General features: G+C 49.0%; 1 protein-coding gene across 5 annotated transcripts in view; it reads left to right on the forward strand.

Moving 5' to 3' along the window:
- Positions 1-328: 328 nt before the first annotated feature.
- The window catches only part of GLT1D1 (glycosyltransferase 1 domain containing 1), a 137,388-nt gene continuing 117,325 nt past the window's right edge, over positions 329-20,391 (forward strand). For 3 of the 5 annotated variants that reach the window (XM_063694492.1, XM_004054154.5, XM_055359201.2), the window contains exon 1: positions 329-446. In XM_063694492.1, coding sequence (XP_063550562.1) covers positions 379-446 — 68 coding nt within the window. In that variant the 5' untranslated portion in view covers positions 329-378. The remainder of the gene's footprint in view (positions 447-20,391) is intronic. The other 2 variants (XM_063694493.1, XM_019039305.4) reach the window with 1 other exon arrangement.

Raw genomic sequence — 20,391 nt, forward strand, 5'->3', positions numbered from 1 at the left:
GAACGTGGTCACTGCTGGTCCTAGTCCTCTTGGGAGGGACTGTGGTCACCGCTGGTCCTGGTCCAGGTGGGAACGGACCGCGGCTACCCTGGTGATGGACCCCACGGGGTACACCCGCGCCACCCCGCACCCAGGGCTCGCGCCGCCCGAGGCCCCCGGTTCCCGTCCCCCTCACCGCCTGGCGCCGGAACCTGCGAGCTCGGGCGCGGCCTCGGGGAGGGGCGGGCGCGGCCTCCCGGAGGGGCGGGCGCGGCCTCCCGGAGGGGCGGGCGGGACAGACCCAGCCGCCCCGGCTCCCCCGCCGTCCGCGTCTGCGCCGGCCCCGGGGCCTGGTCGGCGGCGGCGGGGCCGGTCGATGGCCCGGGCGGCGGCGGCGGCATGCGGCTCCTGTTCCTGGCGGTGCTGCGGCCACACACCGGCAACGCGGTCACGGCCCAGCGCGTTCGGTAGGTTCAGGGCGCCGGGGCCTACGAAGCCGGGGCCGGGGGCCGGGGACTACGAAGCCGGGGCCGGGGGCCGGGGACCGGGGGCCGGGGGGCGGGGACGCGGGACCCGGGGACGCGGGGCGCTCAGCCAGGCCCCCTCCAGCCGCGCCGGGGCCGTCCCGAGCCGCGCGCACAAACGGATGGGCCGGTGCCGCCTGCCGGGCGCGCGGGGGTCGGTGCCTTCTGCGTGGCGCGCGTGTCCCCGGGTCTCCGTGCGGCCGGCGCATTGGCCTCGCGCTCTCCGGAGGGGACTGACCAGGTGAACAGGCCCGGAGCCGCTCGTGGAGGGGCCCGGGAAGGCCTCGCTGCAGAAGCAGGATGGGAGCAGGATCCGCAGGGATGCGCAGCGGGGTCCGTGGAGCTCCTGGCGGGGGCGCGTTTCCAGGCCGGGGACCGCGGTGCCAGCCCTGCCCTCGCGGATCGGGTCTCGGCTGTGTACCGGCGTCCGGGGTCCTGTCCCCGAAGTCCCTTTCCCACCTCCCCTCCGCCCTCTCTATTCTCGTCTTCCTGGCTGGTTAGCTCCTTCACACTCATCTTTTTCTGCCTTTGTCTTATTTGTTTACTTGTTGGTCTGTGTTCTGGTCGCTGGAACGCAAGCCCGGCGGGGGCCCGGGGAGGGGCTGCCGCGTTAATCCCGCCGCCTCCCACCCGCACAGCGGGCGCTCGGCCTGTATTAGCCGGATAAACATATTCCTTGAGGCGAAGCCTGGAAAGGGCCAGGATTAGAGCCTGCAGCTTAACAGAAGCCATGTGTGTGTGTGTGTGTGTGTGTGTGTAAAAGCGGACTTGCTTCATGAAATTTCCCGATTTACTTCCTTTCTGTGGGCCTGTTTCCTCATCAATTTATTTTTTTGAAATGGAGTCTCGCTGTGTCACCCAGGCTGGAGTGCAGTGGCGCGATCTGGGCTCACTGCAACCTCCGCCTCCCGGATTCAAGCATTCTCCTGCCTCAGCCTCCCGAGTAGTTGGGATTACAGGTGTGCACCACCACGCCCGGCTGATTTTTGTATTTTTAATAGAGACAGGGTTTCACCATGTTGGCCAGGTTGGTCTCGAACTCCTGCCCTCAGGTGATCCGCCTGCCTCGGCCTCCCACAGTGCTGGGTTTACAGGTATCAGCCACTGTGCCCGGCCTCCTCATCATTAAAATGAGCAATTGAGACTCCACCAACACTTTCATGTCCCTTTCAGCTAATTTCTCCTAAGTATCATAAGCAGAAATGACCAAGAGAGGATCCATCAGTTTTCTGAAATTTGCTGGAAAATTTACACTCAGGTTTCATGGTGCAGGTTTCTATTAAATAGGTCAGTGATGCTCCGCTTGGGTTTAGCAGTGAGGAGCCGTTTGTGTTCCTGGCTCTGTTGGATGAACCAGCATCCCAGTACGGGAGAGGAATGAAGGAGGTGATTTCACATAGGGATTGGTGCTATTAAGAAAGCAAAACTAGGAGGCTGAGGCAGGAGAATCGCTTGAACCTGGGAGGCAGCGGTTGCAGTGAGCCAATTGATCCGGGATCACGCCACTGCACTCTAGCCTGGGCGACAGAGCCAGACTCCATCAAAAAAAAAAACAAAACCTAGGGCAGGCAGTCATGGCGGCTCAAGCCTGTAATCCCAGAACTTTGGGAAGCTGAGATGGGAGGATTGTTTGAGCCCAGGAGTTAAATACCAGCATGGGCAACATGGTGAAACCCTCATCTCTACAAAAAATAATTTAAAAATTAGCTTATGTGGTGTGTGCATGCCTGTGGTCCCAGCTACTCAGGAGGCTGAGGCAGGAGGATCACTTGAGCCCAGGAGGTTGAGGCTGCAGTGAAGTGACATTGCACCACTGAACTCCAGCCTGGGTGGCAGATCAAAACTCTAAAAAATAAAACGAAACTGTTAACGGAAAGAGGTCCTGATCCAGAACCCGAGAGAGGGTTCTTGGATCTTGCACAAGAAAGAATTCAGGGCGAGTCCTTAAAGCGAAAGCAAGTTTATTAAGAAAATAAAAAAATAAAAGAATGGCTACTCCATAGACAGAGCAGCCCCTAGGGCTGCTGGTTGCCTTTTTTTTTTTTTTTTTTTTTTTTGAGACAGAGCTTCATTCTTTCGCCCAGGCTGGAGTGCAATGGCGGGGTCTCAGCTCACTGCAACCTCCGCCCCCGGGTTCCAGCGATTCTCCTGCCTTAGCTTCTGGAGTAGCTGGGATTACAGGCGTCTGCCACCACACCCAGCTGATTTTTGTATTTTTAGTAGAGACAGGGTTTCCCCATGTTGGCCAGGCTGGTCTCGAACTCCTGACCTCAGGAGATCCTTTGGTCTTGGCCTCCCAAAGTGCTAGGATTACAGGCATGAGCAACTTCGCCTGGCCTTGGTTGCCCATTTTTATGGTTATTTCTTGATGATATGCTAAACAAGGAGTGGATTATTCATGCCTCCCCTTTCCAGACCATATAGGGTAACTTCCTGGCATTTCCATGCATTTGTAAACTGTCATGGTGCCGATGGGAGTGTAGCAGTGAGGACAGCCAGAGGTCGCTCTCGTTGCCATCTTGGTTTTGGTCGGTCTTGGCTGGCTTCTTTACTGCACCCTGTTTTATCAGCAAGGTGTTTATCACCTTGTATCTTGTGCCGACCTCCTATCTCATTCTGTGACTTAGAATGCCTTAACCATCTGTGAATGCAGCCCAGTAGGTCTTAACCTCATTTTACCCAGCCCTTATTCAAGATTGAGTTACTCTGGTTCAAACGCCTCTGACAAAACTAGATACAGTGATTGAGAGGCATGATGATGGCTGAGATGCTTTAGAGAATGTGGTCTGGGAGGCTGTCTCCAGAGATGACATTGAAGCTAAGACCGAAAAGAGGCTGTCACTGACATCTGGAGGGATGGTCCCAGGAAGGAATAATGGTGAGAACACAGGCCCTGAGCTGTGTGAGAAGCAGAAAGGCAGCCAGGGTCACTGGACTGTAGAGAGTTTGGGGCCAGTGCTAGGAAATGAGTCAGAGAGAGAGGCCAAATCTGGCTTGTACATGTGGTGGGGAAAACACTTTGTGCTTAACAAGTAATTACCACTAAAAAAAACCCAAGAAAACAAAAAAAGATGGTGAAACCCCATCTCTGCTAAAAATAAAAAAATTAGCCAGCTGTGGTGGCACAGATCTGTAATCCCAGCTTCTCGGGAGGCAGAGGCTCAAGAATCGCTTGAACCTGCAAGGCGGAGGTTGCATGAGCCAAGATGGCGCCACTGCACAACAGCCTGGGAGACAGAGCAAGACTCCGTTTCAAAAACAGAAAAGAAAATCAAAAACGATGTTGAGTGACCAAAGAACCTGAATGGGCACAGAGTTAGAAGCTTCAGGCAAAAAGGAAATATTACCTGTTATTTAATATTTTGCTCCTAACTTGAGCTGTAAACCCACATCTTCCAAGGGCCCAAACTCACACCCACCCACAAGCTCACGTTACTTTTGTCCCAACTCAGAGGTGAATTAATAGAAAAAATAACTATGTTAGCTGCCGTCCTGAGATTCACTCCCCCATCCTTCTGTTGGTGGTGCACTTTTGAAATTGCCTGTCTTGCTAGGCCTTGGGGCTACAAAGGGGAAGGAGGTGGGCAGGGATTATGCAGAAGGTTGACTTCAGCTAAACTGGAGTGGAGGGCCATTTAGTCACTTTGTTCTTTCTTTTCCTGGCTGTGCAGAAGCAGAATAAAGGCTGCTATTCATGCTTTGATGTTTATTCAGACCAGGCGTTTGTTGTCCTTCACCTCAGGAAGGATTGCTGGGGGAAGAAAAAGAAAAAAGCAGAAGTTGCTTGAAGACATCTTCTGCCTTGTGAAAGCTTAGGCTCCTTGAGGAAATGATGCTGGTGTCCTGGACGGGTGGGGAGGGAGGTTCCCTTGGTGACTGAGAGTCCCTGTGAGCTAATCAGCAGTGAGCAGTGAGGACTGGACGTTTTCCTCCAAAATCTCTGCCAAAGACCCCGGAGACCACCCTCAACTGACCCTGGACCCTTGGGGAAGGAGTTCCCCAAATACGTAAATCTGGAGTTCCCATCAGCCTGGCAGAATAGGAGGTCAGAATTAGGTAAGACTGAATTTAAAGAAAAAAAGAAGTGGTTCTATTCTTGCACAAGTTGGTCATTGTAAATCAACACCCCATATATAAGTAATGGTGCTAAATCCTCATGAATGTATTGGCCTGGGAAGCACAGGATCTTCTGGGGACATGTAGGTGGGGACCGATCCCAGATCAGAGGTCAGGGAAAGCCTTCTCGTGCCTTCCAAGCCCATTCCCTGCTGAAAAATGGCAAGGTCCAGACCAAGTTTGCTTTGTGGCTCAGTGTTATTATTCATAATGAGGATGCAAATATGGGTTGTGAATGGAATTAAAAGAGTTAATACACTTTCAGTGTTTTTAAAGTAGTGTCTGGAACATAGTGAGGACTAAGCTCTGATTTTTTTATCTTGCCCAAATTCGTGTCTAAGGGGTCTGGGAGTCATGCCCTACAAACCATAAAATCCCATCAGATGGGTTTTATTTGACACTATATATCGTGACTTACCTTCCAGTCTGACTCTGGCATAACATTATGAGACAAGAAAAAAAATCAAAATATTTAACCTCAAAACATGCTTCTGTGCCATATCTTGAAATGGCCCTGCAGAGCCATCCTTTGTGGGAGGAAAATCTGCATCTGTAAAGAATCTCTGCCGGACCTGGTGGCTCACGTCTGTAATCACAGCACTTTGGGAGGCCAAGGCAGGTGGATCACTTGAGGTCAGGCATTGGAGACCATCCTGGCCAACATGGTGAAATCCCGTCTCTACTAAAAATACAAAAATTAGCTGGGCGTGGTGGCACACACCTGTAATCCCAGCTACTTGGGTGGCTGAGGAAGGAGAATTGCTTGAACCCAGGAAGCAGAGGTTGCAGTGAGCTGAGATCACACCATTGCACTCCAGCCTGGGCAACAGAGGGGGACTCAGTCTCAAAAAAAAAAAAAAAAAAAATCTCCATTAACATAGCTAGATTTTTTTCTTCCATGCCCTCCCAATGCTGAAGAGATTAACTAAAAGTCTAGCACCTTTTAAAGATCTGAAGAGGAAAAATTTGTCATTTATTGTTTCTAAGGGCAGCCACCGTAAGACTTCAAAGGAACGTTGGTCTCCACAGTCTTTTATCTTAACTTGAACATTTCCTTTCTATGGATCCCAGGTCTTAAGACAAGCCTCGACCAATTGTCAGCCAGAAAATGTTTAAATTGACCTATAGCTTGGAACCGCCCTTCCTCCCCACAACCGCCATGCTTTGAGTTGTCCTGCCTTTCTGAACCAAACCAATGTATTTCTTAAATGTATTTGATTGATGTCTCATGCCTCCCTAAAATGTGTAAAACCAAGCTGTACCTCGACCTCCTTGGGCACATGTTCTCAGGACCTCCTGAGGGCTGTGTCACAGGCCATGGTCACTCATATTTGGCTCAGAATAAATCTCTTAATATTTTACAGAGTGTGACTCTTTTCGTCAACAACAGTTGTGAGTTATTAATCAGCATAATGGGCCTTAGTTAGCAAGGTGGGAGAACGGAGGGGGAGGCGTCTTAGGCAGAGCGTCAGCCAAAGGGATGGGAAGAGACCATCTCTTCCAGAGCTAAGAGTCACGCAGCCTTCACAGCACAGAATCCTGTAGATCAGCGACTCTCCCTCCAGAAGAGCATGGGGCACAGAGGATGTGCCGAGGAGGGGGAGCCATTTTGCCCCCAGGGTCGTTGGGCAAGGTCTGGAGACATACTTCGCTGTCACCACTAGTGTTGGGGGCTACTGGCATTGAGTGGGATGCCGCTCCACACCCTGTAGTGCACAGGGCAGCCCCTCCCCAAGAGTGACCCCGCTCCACATGTGAACAGGGCTTTGCTGATGAACCCTTCTCTAGGTGGGGTCTGGAGATGTGGCTGGAGAGGGAGACAGGGCCACGCGACACCTTCAGTTTTGTGCCAAAAACAGGATTGCACCATGAAAGGCCATGAGATTTGTGTGTAGTTGAAAATCATGTATGCATTTGGGTTTGGCATATTTAAGAAGTAAAATGAACAGGCCTTGGCAGTTGAGTGTGGGGAATGAAGGAGAGAAAAACCCGTGATTTCCTTCATGATAGAGGGAAAATACTGGGAAAAAAAGACAGGAAAATCTAAAGCTTCTGCTGTCTAGTAGTTTTTTAGAAGATGTAGGTGATAGAATGGAATAATGTGTTTCTTGGGCAAAAAATCTGGGGGATCAATAACTTGAGAACTGATGTTGCATTGTCTGTGTGTCACGTTAAATATTCTTCAGTATAAAGTGTTCAGGGTGTGTAAGTTTCCTTTAAGTATAACCTGTGAGCTGCTAGCGAGTATTCTGAATACCCTAATGTGGCACCTACACTCTAGAGATGTCTCCTAAGCAATGTAACATTAGCAACCCACATCAGAAGATTTGTTCATTAGCATAAAGCATTTCAGAAATTAGGCTGGGCGCGGGGGCTCACGCCTGTAATCCCAACACTTTGGGAGGCGGAGGCGGGCAGATCACCTGAGGTCAGGAGTTCAAGACCAGCCTGGCCAACATGGTAAAACCCCATCTCTACTGAAAATACAAAAATTAGCCAGGCGTGTTGGCTGGCACCTGTAGTCCCAGCTACTCGGGAGGCTGAGGCAGGAGAATCGCTTGAACCCAGGTGGCAGAGGTTGCAGTGAGCCGAGATTGTACCACTGCACTCCAGCCTGGGTGACAGAGTGAGACTCCGTCTCAACAAAAAGAAATTAGTGGTGTCTAAGATATGTGGTTCACTGGGAAGATGACACAGGCTTTTGACCAAGAAGTCAGGGAGCCCTCACCTGCTGGGCAGCCCTTGAGGGGTTGCCAGCTCTATTTGGTCTTGCATCCCTGCCATAACCCTCTGTCATCTGGCTTAACTAGATTGGCTAGTGTGGCTGCCAGTATGGTCCAGTGTGGACTCGATCCTTCAGGCAGGGTGCTTGGAGAACACAGAGAGTTCTGCAGCCCAGCAGAATAGACCGTTTTGTGTGTGCGTGGCTGAATCTGGAGTGAGAGTTCCTCTCATTGTAGGGCACACCCAGTGGTGAGGTTGGAAGGAAGAGGTCAGAAGGGTCCCCACCCCCCTCTGATCCCCTGAGAATGAACATTTGCCAGGAGAGCCAGGCTGTCCTCACGGAACCGGGGAAATTGGTCTAGGTCAGTTTCTAACGGTGAAGTTCGAAATTAAAAGCAGCTCTGGTAAGTGAAAAAATAGAGTCTGACACCTAGAGAACCAAGTTCATGTCACCTGTGGAGGGGGATAAACCGCACAAGGAGTGGATGTAAAAAATATTCACGCCGAGAGTAAGTTGTGGAGTTGTTTCAAAGGGTGCCCCCTGTTATGCTAAAATAGGAGGCTAGTCCTTGGAAACACTGAAATCATCTTCTAAAACCAGGGCGACAAACTGCTGCCTGCCCGGGGTTAAACGCAGCCTCCCTGCCAGCTTTGTAAATAAAGTTGTAGTGGCCCCAGCTATACTATATACGCTTACGTGTTGTTCGCATTTCTGCTTTTGCTTCTCAGGGGCAGAATGGAGTAGTTAGAACAGAGGCCCTCTGACCCACAAACCCATAGGTATTTCCTCTCTGTCTGCTTCCAGGAAAGGCCTTCTGACCCGTGCTCTACATCTTGATATCAGATATTCACTAGATAACTGAGTTGCGTGCCTAGGGTATTGTCTGCAGAGCTGCCGAGGGTACTGGGGAAATGCGTGAAGATGGTCTTGGAAAGAGAACAAAATAGAGCATTCGGTCTTCCTCGGCCCAGAGCAGGGAAGCCCAAGGGGCAGTTCAGTCCAGCCAGGAGTGTGTTGACATCAGAATGATGGCAAATGTTGTCACACTCATAGCTGGACTTGGTGCAGCGGGGTGGTGACTGTGTGTTTGTTCTGTTTCTCCATCTGGAACGGAGAGTGCAAAGGTGTGTTTGTCGGAATGGGAAGCATTTTAGATAATGGGGGCAGATTGGAGCACTACAGGACACGGACCAGAAAGGAGAGAAAGCGAAGGAAGAAATGCAAACATCCTTTGCATCCAAGGCAGTACTTTCCCTTCCAGGCCCGGCTACTTTCTGGCCGCATCATTCTGAATTCTCTGTGTCAAGCATTTGGGAAGAAAAAAAAAAGTATGAGGAAAAGTTTTCAGGTTTTCTAGATTTTCTTTTGAGGAGTCAAAGGAAAGTGTGAATGCAGATGAAGTTCAGACAAGGAGGCTATTTTATTTTTTCTACCTTCCTTTGTTTTGTTTGTTTTTTGAAGATCTTGTTACCAATTTTTCCACGTTCAAAGATAGCCATTGAGGCCAGCCGCGGTGGCTCACGCCTTTGATCCCAGCATTTTGGGAGGCTGAGGCAGGCAGGTCACTTGAGGTCAGGAGTTTGAGACCAGCCTGGCTAACATGGTGAAACCCTGTCTCTACTAAAAATACAAAAATTAGCTGGGTGTAGTGGTGCATGCCTATAATCTCAGCTACTCAGGAGGCTAACACAGGAGAACTGCTTGAGCCTGGGAGGTGGAGGCTGCAATGAGCCAAGATTGTGCCACTGCAGTCCAGCCTGGGTGACAGAGTGAGACTCTGTCTCAAAAAAAAAAAAAAAAAAACCCACAAAGATAGCCATTGAAAGTTGTTGCTGGGCGCTGTGGCTCACTCTTGTAATCCCAACACTTTGGGAGGCTGAGGCAGGCAGATTGCTTGAGTTCCGAAGTTTGAGACCAGCCTGGGCTACATGGTGAAACCCCATCTCTACAAAACATACACAAATTAGCTGAGCATAGTGGTCCCAGCTACTCAGAAGGCTGAGGCAGGAGGATCACTTGAGCCCAGGGAAGTTGAGGCTGCGATGAGCCATGATGGCACCACTGCACTCCAGCCTGGGCAGCGACAGAATGAGACCCTGTATCACACAAAAAAGAAAGTTGTTAATGTCTTCATTCAGCAGATATTTTTTGAGCATCTCCCATGGGCACTGTGCTGTGTAGGCGCTACACACAGAGCCGGCGTCAGCAGTCCCTGTCCTCAGGAGGCAGCCGCTCAACCAGAGAGAGCTTGTGCACATCAGCTCGATGCTAAGCATTGTCACTTGGAAGACAAGTCTAGCATTCTAGCATGGAAGACAGACACAAGCGTGTAATTACCCAAACATTTGTCTGATTGTGATATGATCAGTCCTATGACAGAGAAGTGTAGGGTGATGACAGAGAGAGGACTCTGAATAGAGCCGACCTAGTTCCAGAGGGCGTAGGGTCCAAGGAAGAGCTTCCCTTTCCCCCTCTGAGGGTTCACTGAAAACCAGCTGAGCAAAGACAGATTCATAGGAGACACGGCACACACCTGTGTTGGTCATAGTTTTACATGACATGGGAGCCTTCAGAATGAAGACCCAGAGACACGAGAGATTGGCCAGTTTATGCTTAGGTTCAACAAGGTACGGACAGCCACATGGGAATAGGATGGGATGAAAAGGGTCTGATCGAACACCGATAGACTGCTTGGGGAGGCCCAGCAAGGCAAGTCTGTCTGGATTCATCTTGGCCCCTCTGTGCAGCCTTCTTTCCTTCTGGTACAAGGCAGGCCCACTCTGGAATGGGGGCTTTGTGACTTACAAGGTAGTTTGGATAATTTCTTTTTTTTTTTTTTGAAATGGAGTTTTGCTCTTGCTGCCCAGGCTGGAGTGCAGTGGCGTGATCTCGGCTCACTGCAACCTCTGCCTCCTGGATTCAAGTGATTCTCCTGCCTCAGCCTCCCAAGTAGCTGGGATTACAGGCATGTGCCACCGCACCCAGCTAATTTGGTTTTTTTTTTTAGTAAATAGAGACGGGGTTTCACCATGTTGGTCAGGCTGGTCTTGAACTCCTGACCTCAGGCGATTCACTTGCCTCGGCCTTCCAAAGTGCTGGGATTACAGGCGTGAGCCACCGCACCTGGCCTGGGATAATTTCTTTATGGTCAGGTTTTACACAGGAAGGCAGGGGAAAGTTAGAGTAATAATTTTGGGTTTCACTGGCTAACGCAGTGAAACCCCGTCTCTACTAAAAATACAAAAAAAATAGCCACACGTGGTGGCGGGCACCTGCAATCCCAGCTACTCGGGAGGCTAAGGTAGGAGAATGGCGTGAACCCGGGAGGTGGAACTTGCAGTGAGCCAATATCGTGCCACTGCACTCCAGCCTGGGCGACAGAGCAAGACTCCATCTCAAAAAAAAAAAAAAAAAAAAAGTGTATAGATCTGAATACTATCTGGAAGGACCCTGCGATGCTGTGGCAGTGGGGAGAGAAGAGCACTAGGGGTACTTCCAGGGGCCTGGCTTGTGCCGCTGTGTGCACGGTGGGCAGGTCCCTGCACGTGGAATGCTGGCTGATGCCAGCTTGGCTGGGGCAGGAGAGTCTTAACATGCTGACTGCGAGGTGCCTGTCAGACGACACACTGTAAGTTTTTGTTGAATTAGGGCAGTTGGAACCCACGGGCACTCAGAGAGGCTTCCGGGCTGAAGATGAGAAGCTGAGTGTGGGATGAAGTTTGCTTAGTCCTGCACTAGGGGTGGGGCAAACTGGGATATAACATGATCAGAAAGGAGACAGGCTGGGAAGGCAGAGGGCCCCGGAAATCCAGAAAACTTAGGGAAGCCAAAGAAGAGGAATTTCCCAAGCAGAAGGGCTGGTTAGCGATGCTGGATGTTGCTAACAGGTCCATCTGCTCAAGACGTCAAAGGGGCAATGAGGGTTGGCACCTGAAGGTCCATGGAGATCTTGTCTGATCTTGTTCCGCAGGAGTAGTGGCAGGTGGAAGCCCAGGAATGGGCAGGCATGGGAGATGGAGATGGTGAATGTGTGCCACCCTTTCATTTCCAGAAGTCCTTTTGCGATGAGCAGGGGAGGAGAGAGTAGAGCCTGATTGGGGGAGGATGCTGGGTTGCTGGGGAAACCTTCTAAGGGGCTCTGGCATATTTGATGCTGCCTGAATGTGAGTGGGAAGAGGAAACAGGGAGAGGCATGACTGTCGGGTGGTTAACTCCTGAGCTGTTGGGGAGGGGTGAGCTGGAGAAGGAGTGTGGCCTCTGCTGGGACCTCAGGGAGAGGCCCAGAGGCCTGCAGGTGCCAGAGGGGTGGGCATGGTGGGGGGCACTTGATGGTGTGCCTGTCTTGCAGCTGTGACTTTCTCTGTAGAGGAGGCAAGGCCATGAGCTGCTGGTAGCAGGACAGATAAGGACCTCAGAGGCTGGAGGAGAGGGAAGGTGTCACCACCCCAGCCCTCCCTGGGTCATTGCCAAAGCCTCTTAGCTTGTCTCTTTTCACTTTCAACACAGCAGTCAGGCTGAGTCTGGTGAAATGCTCAGCCAGATTGCATCTCTTCTCTGCTTCACATCCAACACACACTGAGGCTTCTGCCAGGACCTCCTATCCTCTGCGCTGTGGGCCCCTCAGTGAGGTACCCTTCCCAGACCCCTGTGATCTCCCAAAGCCCAGCACATCCCACGTCAGGCCCATAGCACCTGCTTTTCTGATATTCTGATATAATACCCACTGATGTTATTTTTTGTTTATTTGAATTTATTTTTAAAATTTACATTGTTACTTTTAGTTTGACAACTAGTAATTGTATATATTTATGGGATACCATGTGATGTTTTGGACTATGAATACATTGTGGAATGATTATATCACAGTAATGAACATGTCTATCACCTTGAAGACAGTCAGTATTCCATATCTGTGGGTTCCATGTCTGCAGTTCCAAGCAACTACAGATCAAAATGTTAAAAAATATATAGAAATAAAAAACAACACAGGCCGGGCCCGGTGGCTCACGCCTGTAATCCCAGCACTTTGGGAGGCCGAATTGGGCAGATCACCTGAGGTCAGGAGTTTGAGATCAGCCTGGCCAACATGGCAAAATCCATCTCTATTAAAAATACAAAAATTAGCCAGGCGTGGTGGCATGTGCCTATAATCCCAGCTACTCGGGAGGCGGAGGCAGGAGAATCACTTGAACCTCGGAGACAGAGGTTTCAGTGAGCCGAGATCGCACCACTGCACGCCAGCCTGGGTGACAGGGCGAGACTCTGCCACGAAAACAAAACAAAACAAAACAAAAAAATCCAAAAAACCAAAACCCCCCCCCAAAACCCCAAACAATATAGCAGAACAACTATTGAATAGCATTTCCATTGTATTAGGTATTATAAGTAATCTAGAGATGATTTAAAGTATACAGGAGGATGTGTGAAGGTGATATGCAAATGCTGTGCCATTTTATATCTGGGACTTAAGCATCCTTGGATTTTTTTATCCACAGATTCCCAGGGATGATTGTACCTTTTTTTTTTTTTTTTTTTTGAGACAGAGTCTTGGCTCTGTCGCCCAGGCTGGAGTGCAGTGGCATGATCTTGGCTCACTGCAAGCTCTGCCTCCCGGGTTCATGCCATTCTCCTGCCTCAACCTCCCGAGTAGCTGGGACTACAGGCGCCCGCCACCATGCGTGGCTAATTTTTTATATTTTTTAGTAGCAACCTGGTTTCACCATGTTAGCCAGGATGCTCTCGATCTCCTGACCTCATGATCCACCCGCCTCAGCCTCCCAAAGTACTGGGATTACAGGCGTGAGGCACCGCGCCCGGCAATTGTACTTATTATTTTTTGTAGTGAAAACATTTAAAATCTTTTTTTAAGCAATTTTGAAATATACAGTATGTTATTATTGATGATGGTCACCATGCTGTACAAGCTATTCCTCCTCCTGCCCCCCACCAAGCCCCTCAACAGCCTCTGGGAACCACCATTCTGCTCTCTACTTCTGTGTGCTGGACTTTGTTAGCTCTTCATCCTTTCCCCCACGGTATCCACATGGTTCGCTGCCTCATCACCTTCACGCTTTTTTTTTTTTTTTTTTCTTGAGACCAAGTCTTTCTCTGTCACCCAGGCTGGAGTATAGTGGCACGATCTTAGCTCATTGCAACCTCCACTTTCCTGCTTCAAGTGATTCTCCTGCCTCAGCCTCCTGTGTAGCAGAAGTTACAGGTGTGCGCCACCACACCTGGCTAATTCTTATATTTTTAGTAGAGACAGGGTTTCACCTTGTTGGCCAGGCTGGTCTTGAACTCCTGACTTCAGGTCATCCACCCAATTCGGCCTCCCAAAGTGCTGGGATTACAGGCATGAGCCACTGCGCCAGCCACCTTCAGGTCACCTTCTTTAGCGGGACCTCCCCTGCCCACCCTTCTCAAATGGCAGCCCCTTCCACCACACACTGTCTGCCTGTCTCCCTGGGGCTGGTGGTTTTCCTCCACAGCAAAAACCTGCCTCTGACATAGAGGAGATTTGCAATTTTCTGGCTCATTGACCTTTTCCCTGCTCTAGAAATTTGGCCCTTGGGCGCAGTGGCTCACGCCTGTAATCCCAGCACTTTGGGAGGCCAAGGCGGGCGGATCACCTGAGGTCAGGAGTTTGAGACCAGCCTGGGCAACATGGTGAAACCCCGTCTCTACTAAAAATACAAAATTAGCCGGGCGTGGTGGCGCATGCCTGTAATCCCAGGCATGTACTTGGGAGGCTGACACAGGAGAAATGCTTGAACCCGGGAGGCAGAGGTTGCAGTGAGCCGAGATCGCACCATTGCACTCCAGCCTGGGCAACAAGAGTGAAACTCCTTCTCAAAAAAAAAAACAGAAAAAAAAAAAAAAAAGGAAAAGAAAAAAAAGAGAGTTGGCACCTGGAGGGCAGGGATTTGTGCATGTTTTGTTCTTTACTGAACCCTCGTTGCCCCAACGGTGCTGGGCATACAGCACGTGCGCTCGGTCACTGAAAATGCATGAGAGGTTCCGACGCAGTAGTGAGCAACTTGGGATCCCATCTCACAGATCTCCACTTACCCTCTGCCTCGGGGGGTCCCCCAGCAGGTGCCAAGTGCCTGGGGCTGCCATGGAGAAAGCTGACCTGGAGACTCTCCAGGGCTGGCGTTGTTCCAGATGCTCACACGCTTACTACAGAAAGACTGGGGGACGGGAGTGGTTAAGGTGTTGACAAGAAAGTAATTGAAATGGCGGAGCATGGAATCTCCCCAGAACTGGGAGAAAAGCTCGGAGGGACTGTGGGTCCGAGGGGGCAGAGGTCAATGGTCTGGAATTCCGAGGAGGCCAAAGGACTCGTAATGGAAGGATTGAGGGGATGAGAGACTGCGATGGATTGTGTATAAACTAACAATAAGGGCACTGAGCTATTATTGTGGTGTGGCTTAGAGATCTTCAGCCTTGAGTAATTGAATTGAAAGCTAAGTCGAATTGAAAACCCAACCCAAATTGTCTTAGACAATAAAGGGAATGTAATGGCTTTTGCCATAAGAAGGCTGGAGGCAGGGCCTCCTCAGGGTGGTTTTCCAGCAGAGGACAGGGACAGGAGTCCACTTATCTCCGTCTCCTGCATCTGCTTCCCTCTCCTGGCAGAATCTCGCCAGCCCCTCCCGGGTCTCCCTGAATCCCAGGTCAGGCCCATGGAGAACCTCTGAGGTTGAGTCTCTGAAAACACGACCCCAGGTCCCAGAATTGAACGTCTAGGGGTGGGTGTGTGGAGAGCCGGATGTTTTGATTGGCATGAGCCTGCAGGAGCACCCTTGGATCTGGAGGTGGGGCTCGTCCTCCTCAAGTAAGTGCCAGGGAGGGTCGAGGTATTAGGAAGGAGCGTGTGGGAACAGACACTGAAGGCAACACCCCGCCCAAAAGCGTCACTCGTCCGTATGGAGAAGGGAAATGGGAAACGCAGGCCTCCGGGAACTTCTGAAGATGTAGAGGAGTAACAGGTGTTGTGGATCTTGAAGGAGTGAGAAATACCATTAGGGAGGTTGGAACTGGGGAGCTTCTCACAGATGTTGAAATGCCTGGCTTCTCTGGGTAGATTGGTGACCTCGTAGCAGTGAGTAGCTCCTCGATCAGCTGGGTACCGACTGCCGGAGCCAGTGGGGTCTGACCTTGCACTCCCGCCTAGAAGCATAATGTGAGCCCCATGGATCCTGTCAGATTTTCCAGTAGTCACATTAAACATAGCAAAAAGAAACAGATAAAATCAACTTTAATATTATATTCTCTTTCACTCAACATATCTAATATCTATACATGATCTTGATCTACTTTGTTTGTTTTCTTTCTTTTTTTTGAGATGGAGTCTCGCTCTGTTGCCTAGGCTGGAGTGCAATGGCACGATCTTAGCTCACTGCAACCACCGCCTGCTGGGTTCAAGTGATTCTCCTGCCTCAGCCTCCCGAGTAGCTGGGATTATAGGCATGCACTACCACGCCCAGCTAATTTTATATTTGTAGTAGAGATGGGGTTTCTCCATGTTGATTAGGCTGGTCTCGAACTCCTGACCTTAGTTGATCCACCCGCCTTGGCCTCCCAAAGTGCTGGGAATACAGGCGTGAGCCACCGCACCCAGCCTCGTTTATTTTTTTCTTTGACAGGGTCTCACTCGGTCATCCAGGCTGGAGTGCAGTGGCACCGTCTTGACTCACTGCAGCCTTGTCTTCCAGGGCTAAAGCCATCCTCCCACCTCAGCTTCCCGAGTAGCTGGGACTACTACAGGCGTGAACCACCACGCCTGGCTACTTTCTGTATTTTTTGTGGAGACAGGGTCTCGCCATGTTGCCCGGGCTGGTCTCAAACTCCTGGGCTCAACCCATTCACCCGTCTTGGCCTCCTAAAGTGCTGGGATTATAGTTGTGAGTCACCATGCCCAGCCCCATCTATTTTGAAATAAATTATATATTTGAAATATTTATGATATAAATAGAATATTTATAAAACATATTTGAAATACACGTTATAAATATGTGTATACATATAATTTATATATTTACGTATAAGTAGTAATATATATTATACATGTGCATGTGTAACCGAGCTGCGTGTGTCTTTCACACTGAGTGCCTTTCCGTTTGGATTAGGCACAGTTTGAGTGCTCAGCTGCCCCAGGTGGCTTTCTTTATCTTACTGGACTATGGGGGCCTGACCCTGCAGATGAGCGCCCCCTCCTGTTCGGTGCAGAGCTCATCCTGTCTTACGATTTCACCATCCTCACCTCCAGTTCATTGATTTCACCTGATCTCAATTGACATTTGAGTTCAAGACACTTCCTGATCTAGTCACTCTGCCTGTTAGGTGATTGAATTTTTGCAGTCTTTTAAAAAAGAGTTCCTGTGTGTATTCTATTTTTTTTTTTTTTTTTGAGGCAGAGTCTTGCTCTGTCATGGCTTACTGCAACCTCTGCGTCCCAGGTTCAAGCAATTCTCCTGCCTCAGCCTCCTGAATAGCTGGCATTACAGGCATGCACCACCATACCCGGCTACTTTTTGTATTTTTAGTAGAGACGGGGTTTCACCATGTTGGCCAGGCTGGTCTCAAACTCCTGACCTCATGTGATCCACCTGCCTCAACCTGTTGGGATTACAGTCACTCCAGCCTGGGCGACAGAGTGAGACTCCATCTCAAAAAGTAAATAAATTTGCACTCCAGCAAATATTTTTGAGATTGTCTCAAAAAAACAACAACAAAAAAACAAAACCAAAACACAGAAATGACCAAACTCTACTGTACACTCAAGTAAAGAGTCTGGCTGCCGGCCGGGGAGCCACAGAGCGTCTGTGAATCTTGAGTCAGGGGCACACACATAGGCTTCTTCTCTTTGTGGACCTGCCAAGTGCCCAAAATCTCTATGGGAGATGCTTTTGTTTTCAAGAAAGCCTTTTTAAATCAAATCAGAATTATTTGGGCATAATAGGTGCTCAGTGAATTTATTAGTTGAATTGAATTATTACTTGACAGAAGGAGAGAACATAGATCGATTTAAAGGTGTTGCAAGTCAACCAGAAACAAGGGTACAATTTTAGTTCATGAATAATTTGGATTAGACAAATTTATTTAGAATATTTATGAGATTGCAAAGTTAGTGTCAAAATGCCATTTAAAAATATGCTTAATAGGCTGGGCACGGCGGCACACGCATGTAATCTCAGCACTTTGGGAGGCTGAGGCAGGCGGATCACCTGAGGCTGGGAGTTCGAGACCAGCCTGCCAACATGGTGAAACTCCATCTCTACTAAAAATACAAAAGTTAGCTACGTGTGGTGGCGCGTGCCTGTAATCCCAGCTCTTCTGGAGGCTGAGACACAAGAATCGCTTGAACCCGTGAGGCAGAGGTTGCAACGAGCTGAGATTATGCCACTGCACTCCAGCCTGGCCCACAGAGCAAGACCCTGTCTCAAAAACAAACAAACAAAAACACCTTAATAAATCAGAAACTACCGATTGTCTCGATGTAACCACCTGCATTCCACGCACTCTGCTGTATCGATTCTGCATAAGTCATGAGTCCCTCAGGAATGGACTCTCCAAGTAGAATTCAGCCCCTTTTCCATCTATCAGTGTTTATTTTTGGCTTCTCATTTCTTAGAGCTTTACGAAGAACATAAAATAGCAATTATTCAACCATGGTCAGAAGCATGTTGAATCCTTATTTTTGTGTGATGTATTTTATATTTTTTTAGGCTGAAGCGAGCTGATAGCTTGACTGCTGCAGGCATCTTTCCTGGTTCTGCTGGTCAGTTACCTTCAGCATTTCCAAAGGATACTAGGTTTGGTGGGGAGAGAAGGAATGTTACTGACCCACAATGACTGGATCAAAATTAACAGTGAAAATGGTAGGCTCAAGATATACGATGCACTTCAGTAAGTTAAACCAAGCTAAGTCTCAAGACCCTAGTTATTCTTTATTTGCACAGTGATGTTGTGACACTTTACATTATGAAAAAGAAGCAGAAAGAGAGAGAGAAAAATATCATCCACATATTAGTACCGTGTAGAATCTCACCATATGCCCCAGGGTCAGACAATTTGAACCTAATGTTTCTCTGTGGCTCCCACAGTCCTAGCAACTTGGTCATTTTATGAACACAGTGTTTAAAGGCTCTACACCTCCCCCTACTTCCTCCTCCTCTGATCTTTGTCCTCCTCTTCTTTGTTTTACTCATGATTTTGTGCAATATTGCTCCTAAATGCACACCAGTTAATTCACCTGGTGTTCAGCTGAATAAATAACTATTTCATTGCTGGAATTACAAAAAAAAAAAGGGCTAGGTTGGACTTGAACTTTGTTCTATAGTACTGTCTGGATGATTTAAGAGATTTTCAAGGGTAATTTCTTTTAAATTTATTTTTTATTTTTATTTATTTATTTTTGAGACGGAGTCTCGCTCTGTCGCCCAGGCTGGAATGCAGTGGCGCGATCTCGGCTCACTGCAATCTCCGCCTCCCGGGTTCAAGCAATTCTCCTGCCTCAGCCTCCCAAGTAGCTGGGATTACAGGCATATGCCACCATGCCCAGCTAATTTTTTTGTATTTTTAGTAGAGACAGGGTTTCACCATGTTGATCAGGCTGGTCTCGAACTCCTGATCCGCCTACCTCGGCCTCCCAAGGTGCTGGGATTACAGGCGTGAGCCACCGCGCCCGGCCGATTCAAGGGTACTTTTAAGTGTACTTGATTTTCATGTATGTGCTGATTTTGTAATCAGTGCCCCAAGTAAGATGTGACTCCATCTTCCCTATAAATGCAGTGCAGAGGGGTTATAACAGAGATAGGCTCAAAACAAAATGGGAATTTTGAGAGACTGTGGTGTGTAGGAACTGGGGCTGTCAGGAGAGTTCTCTGGAAGGAGCTGGCGCTAGGAAGTGTCATGTCAGCGGCGTGGAGACTCAAGAAGGAAGCGTGATGTGCCAGAGGTCCTGCTGTGGGAGGGTGGTTGGAGTGGAGTGCACTTCTGCCATGCAGGGTGAGCTGTGTTCTGGGCTGAGGCATTTATCCCAGAGACACGCTCAGCCATTAGTTGATTCCCTAAGCAGGATAGAAATGGTCCCCATTCTCATGCCACTGACAGTTGAGCTGAATACGGTGAGCTCTTTGCAGGTTTTAATCAGAAAAGAGACCTGGTCCCATTTGTTGTGTATCTACATACACACGCACGCTCACACACACACACATACACACTTCAAACAATTTAAAAAGATAATATATGCATGTGGTAAAAACTATCCAACAATACAAAAGCTCGTGTGTCTCTTTCTTTCTTTCTCTTTCTCTGTCCCTCTCTCTCTCTCGCTCTCTGTTTCTTTCTTTCATTTTGAGACAGGGTCTCGCTCTGTTGAGACCCAGGCTGAAGTGCAGTTGCATGATCATGGCTCACTGCAGCCTTGAATTCCTGGACTCATCGATCCTCCCATCTCAGCCTCCCAAACAGCTGGGATCACAGGTGCATGTCACCACACCCAGGTAATTTTTAAAATTTTTTGTAGAGACAGAGTTTCATCATGTTGTCTAGGCTGGTCTCGAACTCCTGAGCCCAAATGATCCTCCGACCTCTGCCTCCCAAAGTGCTGTGATTACAGGTGGGAGCCACTGCACCTGGCCTGACTCTCCTCTTTGGACACAATCATTGTTATCTCTTTTTAATGTATCCTTCTAGAGATATTCTATGCGCACACAGTGTATATACCCAAAAGTATTCTTCACTGTGCTCTGTTTTCATTAGTAGTGAATCTTGGAATTCATTCTTAATACTTCATAGTGATCTATTGCATTCTTTTGATGGCAAAAGAACATGATTAGGTCCATGTACCATAATATAACGAGGGCCCTGAGGATGCACGGTGAGGTAGTTTTTTAGTCTTTTTGCTACTTCACAGCTGCAGTGCGTATTCCTGGGTGCATGATTTGCACATATATCCAAGTCCATCTTTGGAATAAATTCCTAGAAGTGGAGTTATTTGGTCACAGGGTTTGTGCATTTAAAATTTTCTAGCTGCTGTTG

The sequence above is a fragment of the Gorilla gorilla genome, chromosome 10 (assembly GCF_029281585.2).
Source record: "Gorilla gorilla gorilla isolate KB3781 chromosome 10, NHGRI_mGorGor1-v2.1_pri, whole genome shotgun sequence".
NCBI lineage: Eukaryota > Metazoa > Chordata > Mammalia > Primates > Hominidae > Gorilla > Gorilla gorilla.